Here is a 13,489-nt window from a genome sequence, read left to right as displayed (position 1 = left end):
GGCTTAAGGGCTTGGCAGATTTTTTGAGCTGTATAGTGGTATCTCTTCTAGACAGCTGTTTGGTCAAACACACACACACACACACACACACACACACACACACACATACACACACCATCTATTAAGGTATCAAATTTGTACTAAAAAAAAGCATGACACTATTCATTTTGAATTCTAACTGGCATCAGACAGTCACAATTTGAGATTCTTCCTCTGTTGTAGTTAAAGCTTTGAGCTTTTGGTGTGCAATTTGATGTCAAATCTTCTCCTCAGTCAGATTTTTAGTGCCAGAAGACAGCCTGACGGCCTGTGAGGGTAAGTGTACTTCTATTAAAAAGTATAAATTTGTTCATAGGTGGAAATATAAATTAATTGATTTCACCCCTACACTAATTACTGTGCTGATGATGACAAAGGTGAAAGTTACTTCATCTGCATTTAGATGCTGAATGCTGCTGCCCTCCAGTGGCCAAAAACAGCTACAACACATTATGGACAGGACAAAAAACTGCAGGGGCTGCTGCAGACGTCAACAATACTTTCAGTGTACATAAGATATGCCTTTCAACTGCCCATTCAATATTCAATAAGCCTAATTTAAAACATTTTATAAATAATAAAAATAAACTTAAGTTAGCTTATAGCCACAATTAGTAGTTTTCACAGAAGAACTGACATATTTGATGTTGACATTAACATGTTATAAAAAACAAAATGTACAAAAACTTTCAGACTCAGGGAGAAGCTTAGATCCCTTTATATTTGAATTTTGTACTGAATTTCAAACATTTCCCTTTCTACTCCCTAAGAATCAAACTGACAAAATATTCTTTTGTTGTTGTTGTTGTTTTGCAGTATTTAGTAGTTTGTTAAATTGCCAAACTACTATTTCCACCAATGAAAGGCTACTTCCATATTTGAAGTTATGTCTCTTGGAATTTTACCTGCACATCTTGTATATCCCTTCTTCTTTCTCTACATCTATAATTTATTATTTGCAAGCACAAATTAAGAGCACACCCTGCATGAGTACGATAGGAAGCAAATATACTCACACTTACTCACAGCTGCTTGACAAAATGATCAAGAGACACCCATAACTTTGTTCCTAATCAATGAGTATAGCATGAGTGTAGAAGTCCCAAAATGAGCAAACAGCCAGCGGATGGACATACATATGTATTCCACATTAAATTATAGGGGTGTGTAAATATTATTATATATCAGACATTAAATCCAATATAATGGCAACATGTAGAATCTGACGACAGAAAACTGCATCAGTGTTTTGATTAGGTTTTCCTCTGATTATAGCTGAAGATGGCAATATTATAAACTACAGCTCCACATGGTAAGTTAAACTTTTGCTTTGTCAGTTGACGCTAAATTAAGCAGCCCAGCGACCACAGACTGAACACCATCAAAACCAAAGTCAAATGTCAATCAAAAGCTGCCAGAGGAGGCCAATCAAAGAGCGAACTGCACCACTCAGTGCTGTGAGTAAAGGATGTCAGGCATGAAAGTCTAATCTAAATCTTTTGCCCAACCACATAACTATGTATATAGCATATGCACAAATGTGGGTTTATATATTATATATAAACATATTCATTATTGAGATTCTTTATTTATTCCAAGGCATAAAGTTTTTAATTCCACACAACTGAGAGGCTTCACGTTAGCAACCCTAATGAAAGTGTGGGAAAATGTTGCAAAAGCAAGATCCCACTGCCCCAATTTATCATCATCATCATTGAAATCCTGTAATCTTTTCATGCTATGGTTTATTATATACTACATTTAATCCATCAGCTAAAGGTAATGAATACTAAGTAATGAATTTAAATGAACTGTAAAGTTGAATTTGAAATAACTAAACGTAACAAATACCTAACTAAAAGTAACAGAAGTATTCTTAAGCAATGAATAAAGGGCTGAAATGTCCAGCTTGTGCCTCTAGTGGTGAAAACATGACCAATCTCAATACTGACAATTCAACTGTATCAAAAATACATTAACATAATGTGTTACTTGTGTTGATCTGACAGGCCTCTGTACTAGAGGAAAAACTTGATGTGAGGGCAATTTTTAAAAAGGAAGGTACTAATAATTGTTTAAAAGTGCATTTATTTAATTAATTATTATGGCACTTCAGTAATCATCACTAGTCAAACAGTTAACATAAAACAAGAGTGAGCATCCCTGTGTGTCAAATTTACTGCCCAGCAGAAATTCAAAGTGTTATCACCATTAATAGAGCAGTTCTTAGACATGTTTAAGCAATTGTGATTTTTTTAAATCAGTAAATAATAATAAAATAACTAATATGGTTTTAAAATAACAAATAAATATAATTTTCACTGATGTGAGGGAAGTTTAATTTTGGACAATTGGCCTATGAAATGAAAACAACAACAACAAAATTGATATGATTATTTTACATTTATGGGTAAGAAAATACCTTGCTAATTAGAGATGCTCACAAATTGTTTCATTAGGACAATATTACACAGTTAAATGGGTAAAATATTTCACATGAAGATGACATACAGTATAAAAAGATATAAGAACATGCAAACAGACAGCACCAAAATGAGACTAACATGAAGCAGCTTTGGCAACAACTGAGATTTTCTGTAAGTAAAGGAGAAGAAAATGGCTTACTTTCAACAGCTCAGGCATCGTCAGTATAATGAAACATGCAGTAAGCTTTAAATATTTTAAAAATGACATTATAAAATGGTTCGACGAGTGGACAGAAAAACAACATCTTATTCAAGTTAAATGTAACCACTGGGGAATATCATTTATAAATTCAGTCTGGTGTTCTCTTTGTCTGTGTCACGTCAAGTCCAGATATATTGCTCCTAATGCAAAGTCTAAAGCACTGCATCATGTAGACTCACTTTACCAGATGTCTCATTTCACTTCAAAGTCACAATTTGATCTGGCTGCTAGTTTTAGCAAAGGTACCAGGTAAGATTTCAACCCTAGGTTAAAGTCTTAGGATTAGCCTTTTTCACAAAATAAATGCATCAGTTTGAGTAGTCTTTACACGCATGTTCAGAGTTATGCCAGCCCCACGAGTGTTAATGTTTTTTCTCGAGGTAATTTGAAGGAACCCATCCTTTCCTTGGTCTGCCATTGTCCAGAACCTTGCAGTACCACCATCCATTGGGGTTTCTTTCCAGGACCTCCAGACTCGTCCCCTCAGGAAATCCCATGGTCTCCTCATCACCGTGGTAGTCCGCTATGGAAACATACACCTCTCTGAGGTTGTTATAGATGATGTGGGGCTTGGGTTTCACTGTGGATACAGGAAGGGCATTCTTCTGAGAGCTGAGGCCAAGGGATTCAGAGCTACCCATACCGGATCTGCTCCTGTTGGGTAATGCTATGTTATTTGGTGCCAGGCTGCGCGGCACAGTGCCAAAGGAGGCGTTTCGTCGCACTGTGGGGCTGGCACGAGGGTGGTCTGTGGAGTTGAGGGACTCGTTTCTCCTGAGAGAGCCAACAGGGCTGCAACCATCCCTGACTGAGGCTGATATAAAAACAGACTGAGGTCTGACAACTTGTTGCTGTTTGGAGCTATTCTGCTTCTGTGAACTGAACAAGCTGATAGGCTTGGAGAAGCCACCCGGAGGCTTGGATGGGATGGGTGGTGTGACTTTTTTTAGGTTTTGGTTTATGTTGTTCAGTGCCTGCACCCTCTGTTCATTCTTCTCAAGACTGTTGGACTTGCTGAGGCTTCCAGGTTTAGTCGGTGTGCCATCGGATTCGGATTCTAGCACGTCATCTTGTTGCCTGACAGGCTCCAGGTAATAAGTTGGAGCCCATCCCTCTGAATCTCTCCAGCGGATATACCACCAGCCACTCTCCTGCTTTTCTAGCACTTCTACTTCAACTCCAGCAGGGAAACTGAGCTCAGACTCTTGGACCTTCTCATAGGGATCTGTGGTGCGATACAGGTTGCACCCTTCCAGGTCCGAGTCTCCCCGGCTTCCTTTAGAATAGATGGAAGACAGATCAGATGTGCTCTGAGAAGAGAAGGAGTCCTCAGAGGAGATGACTGAAGCTGTCTCACAGTCCTCACCTTTACTTTTGGTGCCATTCTTCAGCTGCCCTGTTGGCCGCAGCTGTCTTCTCAAAGTGCTGATGTCCATCTTTTCAGCACTGGATGCCTTGGCCAGTTGTGGTTTAGGCCTCACCACTGGCTTTAGTTTAGAGGAAGACTTAATGCTCTGGGATGCCTTGCTTTCTTCTTGGTCTTTCTTAAGTCTCAACAGATCAGGAGTGGATTCAGTGGAAGCAAACTTAGGATTTGATGCCTCCTCAGCTTTGACTGAAAATGGACTCCCATTCAAGTCGATCTTGAGCTTGTTCCCTGCAAGTTTCCATCCACTTGATACTGGGTTTGCAATCTTGCCAGTTTCTGACAGGACACCTGTCTTGGGGGAATTTGAGTCCCTGCTGCAATGCCTCTCTGGGGTCTCTCTGAAGGGTCGGAAGCCTTCATTTTCATAAATACACTCGTCCTCTCCCTCCGCCTCATGACCATCTTCAAATGACTCACCCATCTTGAAGGAGGCACTGTGGAGCGATGAAGCTGGAGAAGGCTTGGAGGACACATGGGATCCCTTCTCAGAGGAAGTATCCTCATTCTTTCTATCTACCAAGGAACCTTCTCCCTTCAGAAACTCAAACTCAGACTCCAGGTCAAGATCACCAATGGCAGGAACATCATATTCTGGCTCTTCATAAACTGGCCTCCCAGGAGACACAGGGGACTCTGGAGCTTCAGACCCAGGACTACTGGGAGGTGCAGTCTCCACGGAGTCTTGTTTTTTGACAGGCGGGGCTGGGGGTGGAACTTTAGGACGGCACAAAGTGCTTGTTCTGCGATTGAGGTTGGGCTTTTTACGCTTATCGATGTAGGAGCAGGGAGCCCAGCCCTCCTTCTCCCCTATTTGGACATACCACCAACCACCAGAGTTCTTCTCTATGACCTAAAGTACATGTTTAAGAAAGAATTTATTAAGGCATTTTTCACATTTTAATCAGACTTAGATTTTCTCCTGGAGAAAGCAGAGATGTTACTGAGTTATGATGAATACATACTGTAGATACAGCAAGAGACATGGTTGGCATAATAGTTTAAGATTGCTGAAGACTCTCTTGTTACTGAAGTTTAATTTGAAAAAGAGCTCTTACCTCTGCTTTCTGTCCTCCATTGAAACTGATACCATCAGATATACAAGACTGGAACTCTGCAATAGTGTAGTACTCTGCTTCAACTGTAGGGGGCTCTGGTGGGGAGGGCAACTGAAACCCCTGAGCAGATTTGGATTTGACAAGTTGCAAATTGATGCATCACAATCTTACAGTATCTTATATAAAAATATCAGTCATGTGTTAAGTGTTTTGCAAAATGAGCACTTTTACTCTAGATACTGAAGTCAATTTTATGGATAATACCTGTACAAACAAGATTCTGATACTTCTACTTCTTCTTTTGGCCATTTAAATTTTCTCACAAGGGACATACATTTATTTGCACCCAAATACTGTATACAGACTTTTCAAGCTCAGTGATCTTTAATAACTTTAATAACTAATAATAACTTAAATAACTAGTTTCTTTAATAACTAGAAATGACTAGAGGGAGGAACGGCAAAAATATTGAACAATCTTACCAGGGTTGCATCTCTTCGAGGAGGAGGTTTTTGCCTGAGAACTGGGGAACCTGTGAAACCAAACTGGGTTACATTTAAGAATATATATGTATAAGCCTCAGGAAATTTAGCAATACAATAAAAAAGTTATTAAATTGAGTAACTAGTAATTAACTGTCACAGACTGAAAGAAATTCAAGTTAATGACAGAAATTCAAGCATTCACAGTAATATGACCAACCAATTTCCACCCGATGAGGGGCAATGCGGGCCACAGCTGGTGATGCAGGCTCTGCTCTGCCTTTTCCATCCTGTGGGGAATGGACAAGGCCAGAGTCAGCGCAGGGGATTGGCAAGCTGATCTCCTTCCGGGTCACCTGGGGGCTCTCTAGGACACCTTCAGTCTGTACATCTTTCTCACTCAGGGTTTTCTTGTTCAACAGGTTACTGATCTCCATGATGTTTCCAATGATCTCCACTGGACCTGTAACAGTCTTCTTACGAGGAGAGAAGTCTTCCTTGACCTTCTTTAGGTAAGAGGCTGGAGCCCAGCCTTCTTTATTCTGATACCTATCAAGTATGTTGGAAGGAAAAATGGTAAAAACACTATATTTGTAATGAAAAACAAAAAAAAAAATTGTCTGAAGCAAGTGAGCCGGAGCTTACCTGATAAACCACCAGCCTTCTAAGTTCTTCTGAATCACCTCCACAATGACTCCTTTCTCAAAAGCAATTTCATCTTTGCCCTGACTGGCATAGGGCTGCACTGTTACATACTTCTCTTCTGTCAAAGGCAGACAGAAAATGACAACAAAGTTAAAATTCTGAGGGAAGTAAAATCTCTGAAAATAAGATAATCACTGAAAATAAAAGAGAGAGAGAAAGGTGTTTATTCTAGTCTTCAAGCATTTCCTGTAGACTTTTTATATTTATATGATCAGTGATCATACTGTAGTAGTAAGAAACCACACAAAGACTGTTTCCACCAACGTTTTTAGTTTTTGACCTTCAGATGTGGGGATAAGCTTTACAACTGAGTAAATATTGTAGACTAGGAAACACTAAACATCTGGTCAGTAGCATCTATAACACTGATGGTAAACAGCTGTTACACCAACCTTCCAGGTTGCATGCTCTTGTACAAATGGAAGGTAAGGTGCACTGTGCTCAGCCAAAGGCAACATTCTGAAGAGAAATGCTGATCTGGGGTGCATTAAACTGAAGTCTACATCTAAAAATGCTGAAAGATTGTAGAACAATGAAGAAGCCATAGCTAAAATGTTTGTGCTGTTCTCCCCTTGTGTTGATATGTGCATGATAAAATATAAAATAAAAACCCTGTGTGTTGATTTGGGTGTATAAATCTGATGTTTTTTTGCACACACACCAAACAGCAGCAAGTGGATCTGAAGGATTAAAATCTTTGCAGATCACACTATATGACTTTATCTGCTGCCTTAGGACAGTAACCCCCCACTATTATTTATCCAATAAAGGAATAAAGTGCCCATAAAAACTAAGGACTACTAAGTGCACACTCCTTGAAATGTGATCAAATGAAGTGTGCCATAATATCAACCAGTCTCATATAACGCAACTGTATTCATAAAGGGCATTGACCAAGGCAAACTACAGTACATGGGGCAAACCAAAGTCCTAAGTGTTCTTGGCCATGTGACAGTGATGGTCTCCAAACTCAGCATATAATAGAGAGCATGCTGATTTATGCATTCCCATGAGGCCAAGGGGCAGAGTGAAGTCATCATTTCCTGTCATTATGGCAGTTCCTGTCTACACAGGCAGCACAGGAAGAAGATGTGTTCACAAAGAGGAGGAGCACATAAAGAATCACTGCTCTGTATTCTACCCTCCCAGGAATCATCATTCTTAAATTATTCCATTTTCCTTCCCTCCACCCATTTCCAAGGTTGTGTAGATGCCGAATGTGTGTGGGAGAGTAATTCCCTTTAGTTGCAAAAACTGCAGTAAGCTCCATGAATAAGGGCTATTTCTGTATGCATTATTTTCCTCTTGCCTGGTTGTTCCTGCCTCTGTGTGTCAGGGCTGGTAGAACACTTTCCTTTCACCAACCTCCTTTTTCAAACAATATAAAACTGCGCAACAGGAAACTCTGAATCAGATGTTATGTTAACCACAACATGCATTGCTTGCATCAGCTTTATAATTTATTCTTGAGGAGTCAGCAAAACATCAGTCCTTTTTCTTAAACACAAAACATAATTTCAGTCCGGGGGTGGAAACAACTCTCTCTCCACTCCAGAGAGCAGCATCCACTGCCAAGGGCAAAGTTTGGGCTGAACTCAATAACCTATCCTCACTCCTCTGTCAACAGTCCAAATACATCTCATGTGAAATTAAGTAAATAAATAAAAATAAAACAAAATAAAAAAATTAAAAAAACCTTTTTCCTTGGTTAGAAGAATATGTGCATTTTTGTGATTTAGAATAGATTTTCCTGCTAAGTGAGAGATTATTAAGGCTATTTATCTGTCAATACTGGCAACTAATCACACCACAGCAGGATTAATGGCAGTTTCTACCACACATCGTTAGAACACACACTAATTAGAAAGCTACATACACCCCTCATTTGCTCATAAAACAGCAAAATATGACTCAGAAGTGCAGAATAAGGTATTCTAAAGTCTTTTACACAACTACTTTCACAGGGGTGGAGAGCATTTTTTCAGAGAAGACTGGTTTTGGCACATAATGTGTAATTATAATGAAAATGCTTATATGGAGCAATTTTGTAACATAATTTGAGCTTAGCATTAGTAATGGGGGGGTATATAAAGTTGCTGATTTCATCTTTGCTTTCCAAACTCGTTTCATATTAACATCAGTTAGTGGTTAGTTGTGGTGGCTTATGATAAATGGATTAACTGGAAGAAAACATGATGCAAGAATAAACAAATGTGTGCATGTGGAGAGGGAATCATGTGATAAGAAAAAACAAGACAGGGTGAGGAGAACAAAAGGAGGGAGGGAGGGAGGGAGGTGATGCAGCATCTGTCTTGGTTCACCTCGACTCTGCTGCCTGCTGATGACACCCCCCAATGTCCATCTCCGGTCCAGCCTCTTCAGATGAGCCTTGTGTCGCTTAATAACTGACAGACACACATGATGACCAGATGATGACAAACAAACAAACAAGGAGACATGAAGAGCAAGCACAGATGTTACACAAGTGCACAGCACACAATTGACAAGGATCAAAAGAGGCCCATTATTAGCCACATGGAGGACAAACAACACAAGACCACAACGCAAAACATGGTGGGCAGTTAGCGTGGATGGATGGAGGTTACAAAAGGAAATGTTACACCAAGACATGTTCTCTGTGGTTTGTAATTAGGATGTTGTTGGCATGGTTTTCCCATCCTGTTGCGTTAGCATCTGGGACACACGCTGTTGCTGCAGGAACGCTATCCAGTAACAAAGCAGCTGAGGGTGCTCTTGACACCTCAGAAGGTCTATATTTCCCTGTGCCCTTTGTAAGTAAAACACAAGAGATGGAAATGATTTCTGCCAGCTGGAAAATCTTATGTCATATGTCAAAATGAAAACTGAAGAAGCTCCTGTAAATTATCATATGTATGAAAACAGAATCATTCGGTACTTTTACATGTATTAAGTTCAAATAACAGGAATATCAGACAAAATTTGAGAGATGGATTAAAATTAGTACTTGTAGATAGTTTTAAAAACATAAACAAATTGAAAGTAATAGTTTAACATTTTGAGAAACAACAACAATTTCTGGCGAACAGTAAGAGGAGAAAATGGCTCCCACGCTCATGAGTGCGACGGTAAATATGAAGCAGCCCATTAGCTTAGTTAATTTGGTTTGAGACTCATGATCTCAGTAAATAACACAACAAATATAGAAAATTTAACTCTCCACCACAAAACAAATAAAAGTGCTTTCCAAAATGTCTAACTATTCCTTTAAGCGGGTTGTGTAGTTTTGCATAAAATATAACCAAACACCAACGAGGCGGATGTATGTACACTTACATCAGTGGGTAAAGTCACATCTGAAGCTGTCAAAGCTTTCAACATGTCTCTTTTTTTAAAGAACTATTACAAATCCCAAAACAGGTTTTATAGAAAGATTCACTTTTCTTTGTGATAATGCAATGACATTTGCATTTGCTTCTAAGACCATGGGACTGAAAAAGAGATGCTTTCTGAGTTTCCTGCTGTTCCTATGACTGACTAACACACATAAACACTAATGGCACAGACAGACTGTCCTTCCTGATGCCCGCTGGCAGCAAACTCCAGCAATCTCTGACAGGTTCAATAGGAGTGTTTGCATTTAGGTATATGAATGTATTTCTGTCTCCACTGTGGTCAAACACTTGTGAAATCTTGAAATCCTTTGTTGATAAAATGGGGAGAAAAGAGCATTTTAACATATTACACATATTGTTCAGTAGTAACACTCGTGTTTTTCTTCTCTCCTTGATAATTGTTTTAAATTCTTGAGGGGGATTTTTGATTCCATTGTTACAGACTACAGCAGATGATGTTTTAGCCAGAGTGCTATACAATCTTATTGTTTGTTTGGAAGTGTAATATGCAATTTAACAATTTCTCTTCCTCCAGTTTCTTGGGTTTTCTCTAGTACAGCGATACACGAATCTTAACAAACAAGCTGCAGCTGCTGCACTACCTGTCAAAACTATCAGGACTGAAGAATGAGACGACTTGAGCTATTCTAGATTGATTAAACCGTGTCTAAAAGGCTGTCAAGATGATTACATGACTGTACACAGTTTTCAGATTCATAAGCTAGTATTATATTCTGGTGCACCAAACCATACAAAGGTGTGTTTTCTATCAAATTTTGGATCCCTCTCTGACTTCAGTAATCTCATGAAACATAACACCATCACTTGTCAGCTGTACTATAACTGACAAGCAATCTACAATAAGCAGACATTGCATGAAAATAGGATAATTCATGTCAGAGCGTTCTCTAATTAACGGTAACCACCATTTAAAATGTGTGTCATGAAATATTGTTTTATATAAATAGAAAGTTTTATTTCTTTTTACTGATGGAATCATTTCAACGAGGACATATCACTTAATGTTGTGCTAGGTTTTACTGTACAGTGTATTACTGTACAGGACATCAGTGGCTGTAGTCTGCTCTCTCCTGGCACACCTCCTTGATATTTACAGAGGCTTGAATCTACACTCTGTTCAAGCGTGTTTATGTTGGCAGGCAGACAGAGAGAGGTGTTCACACCAGCCCGGCGTCTGCCATTAGCACAGGTCAGCAGTGGTGAAGTAGGGGAGAGTTTATTCCATTTTACAACAGCTCAAAGGCAGGGGTGGCATCTGTGTGTGGGTATATAACAGTGTGTGTGAGGTTGTGTTTGTGTGGGTGGGTGGGCAGAGGCAGGAGAGTTAGCAGTGACTCACCTTCCCCAGTTTTAGAGGCACCCAGCTCCAAGTCATCCCGTGTGCCGCTGTGGGAGTTCAGATAGGTAGCGGGGACCCAACCCTGCTCCTCTGTGGTGCTAACAAACCACCAACCTGTGCAAACATAGAGAGGCTGAAAATCACCTATATAGTCTTCTGAAGTCTAAGAGATCTGTTCCCAAAGGAATTTCGTCAAATAATAAAATTCCCACTCAAAAACACGCACATAATAAATCTCTTCCAAGTTAAATGACAATGAGCACAGACGTCATCCGCAAATGTGAGCTTTCTAATCCAGAATACAGTATATCCAGTATATCTCTGTTTCAGACACTGAGCCCTGATTTGATAAAATATCTCAAATGGCTGGGCAGAGCTACACATGAACATGAGCACTAGGAACTTGACTGTGTTGCCAACATAAACTATAACTACAGCCACGGCCAAGAACATCAGAGGGAATAAGGCCTGCTTATAGCTCTGCTCGAAATGAGGTGCTGTTCAACCTGTATTTCATCAGGACTGCTCATGATTTCACTGGGCAGACCTTTGCTGAAGTACTGATACTAGCCAAAATATTGCAATCGTGCAACAACTGCTTTATGACAAATGCCTCAGCTGGAGAGGTGAACATAAAGAGCAACATTTCACTTTAAAATCTGATCTAATAAAGTGAGTGTACATGGATCTCTTGCACTAGATAAAGTGAACTGTTTACAGTAATGTCATGTGACAAAAATAAATTCCATATGTGCAATAATCATAACATTTTAAAGTCATGCCACATTTGTGAGCCTGTGTCGGCTCTCTGCAGGTGACAAAGCTGGCACAATAACGGCCCTCTATATGGTATGCTACTCCTAAACCTGCAGTGCACATTTTCCTACAGAAAGTGTGCACTATCAGGTAGTTTAGCTGTACACAATTAATAAAAAGAAGCAAATAGTAATAGGAAGAAGATATATTACTTTCGATATGGTAAAAGATGAGGCAAATTATAGGATGGTAGTACTGAAATATTGAACAGCGAAAATACTGTAGACCCCTGTATTTGGCAACTGTGCTTCACCTGCATTTAGTGAAATATGTTGCAATTATATCCTTATTTGCATGCCTCACAATTAGACAGGTAACAATTAAAAGCCTCTATGAATAAGAAGGGGTGACACTGGTAGGAGGTAGACTGAAAATGTACAAGGCCCTTTTCATCACTTTTTTCACCCCATTATGTTGGTTCTGCTTCATGTAGAGAAATTATTTTGTAAAGTCAGAGTGAATCTCACTTTTCAGGCAGCTTCATGCCATAGTTATGCTACAAAAAACCAATAATTGACTAATATTGGAACCCCAAATTGTGACGCCTAGCATAACTGAACCGATTTGTTCCCTGACCATGCTATCTGTTCGCCAAATTGAAATGGAACCCTGCAGAACTAGAGAAATCCTGCTGACAAACTAAATTCCTGAGTCTCTTACTATAGGAAACAACAGAAAATCTTTCCAGGCCTTTTAGTAACTGAGATATGCAACCTCTTCTTTATTAACAGGATGATTTATTTAACTGATGAACTTGCTAAGCTACACAGCAAAAAAAATAAAAAAATCTGCTGTGCAGAGGGGCTGTTTTGCATAGAGTCAGGGTGGGTCCAAAGAGGAGGATGTTGTTTGAGTCTGGCTCCAAGCGCCATGCTGGCTCAGACTCAGGGACGAAACAAGACATGTAATGTTCTCAGCCTTTGCACCAAAGCTGTGGCTTGAGTGAAGAAAATGTTGAAAAATCATAGCTGCCAGCTACAAAAACGAAATGGTGTCAGTGGCATTCAGAACCAAAGAACTCTCTCTCTCTCTTTCACTCTCTCTATATAATGTATTTAGTTATTTATTTTACAGAGGAATTGAAAGCTTCTGAGAAGATTCAATAATTGTTAACTTTAATATGACATTCATTACACTGCACTGTCATTTATAATTAATTATACCAAAATTTTGCAATACTTCATTAAGTCACTGGAAAGATTTTAATAAATGTGATGTGTTGTGTTTTATTAGTGAGCACGATGCAAGAAGGCTCTGGGTTCAAACTCTGCAGCTTTTCTATGTGGAGTTTGTACGTTCTCCTCATGAGTATGTGGGTTTTCTCTGCGTACTCTGGTTTCCTCCCACTCCAAAGACATGCAGGTTAGGTTGACTGGCGACTCTGAATTGCTTGTAGGTGTGGATGTGTGTGAATGGTTGTCTGTCTCTATGTGTCAGCCCTGTGACAGACTGGCAACCTGTTCAGGGTGCATCTCGCCCCTCACCCACTGTCAGCTGGGACTGGCTCTAGCCCACTATCCCCAGCCAACCTACACCCTCC

At 39.6% G+C, this 13,489-nt stretch overlaps 1 protein-coding gene across 4 annotated transcripts in view; it reads right to left on the bottom strand.

The window, feature by feature from the left end:
• Positions 1 to 2,143: 2,143 nt before the first annotated feature.
• The window catches only part of sh3pxd2ab (SH3 and PX domains 2Ab), a 52,826-nt gene continuing 41,480 nt past the window's right edge, over positions 2,144 to 13,489 (bottom strand). For 3 of the 4 annotated variants that reach the window (XM_020600791.1, XM_020600804.1, XM_020600797.1), the window contains 7 exons: positions 11,134 to 11,247; positions 8,721 to 8,804; positions 6,340 to 6,457; positions 5,915 to 6,243; positions 5,695 to 5,744; positions 5,212 to 5,331; positions 2,144 to 5,006 (listed from right to left, as the gene is read on the bottom strand). In XM_020600791.1, coding sequence (XP_020456447.1) covers positions 3,090 to 5,006; positions 5,212 to 5,331; positions 5,695 to 5,744; positions 5,915 to 6,243; positions 6,340 to 6,457; positions 8,721 to 8,804; positions 11,134 to 11,247 — 2,732 coding nt within the window. In that variant the 3' untranslated portion in view covers positions 2,144 to 3,089. The remainder of the gene's footprint in view (positions 5,007 to 5,211; positions 5,332 to 5,694; positions 5,745 to 5,914; positions 6,244 to 6,339; positions 6,458 to 8,720; positions 8,805 to 11,133; positions 11,248 to 13,489) is intronic. The other variant, XM_020600814.1, reaches the window with a different exon arrangement.

The sequence above is a fragment of the Monopterus albus genome, unplaced genomic scaffold, assembly GCF_001952655.1.
Source record: "Monopterus albus unplaced genomic scaffold, M_albus_1.0 scaffold3.1, whole genome shotgun sequence".
Classification (NCBI taxonomy): Eukaryota; Metazoa; Chordata; class Actinopteri; order Synbranchiformes; family Synbranchidae; genus Monopterus; species Monopterus albus.
Note: the sequence above shows the minus strand (reverse complement) of the source record. Positions and strands in the feature narration are given on the sequence as shown.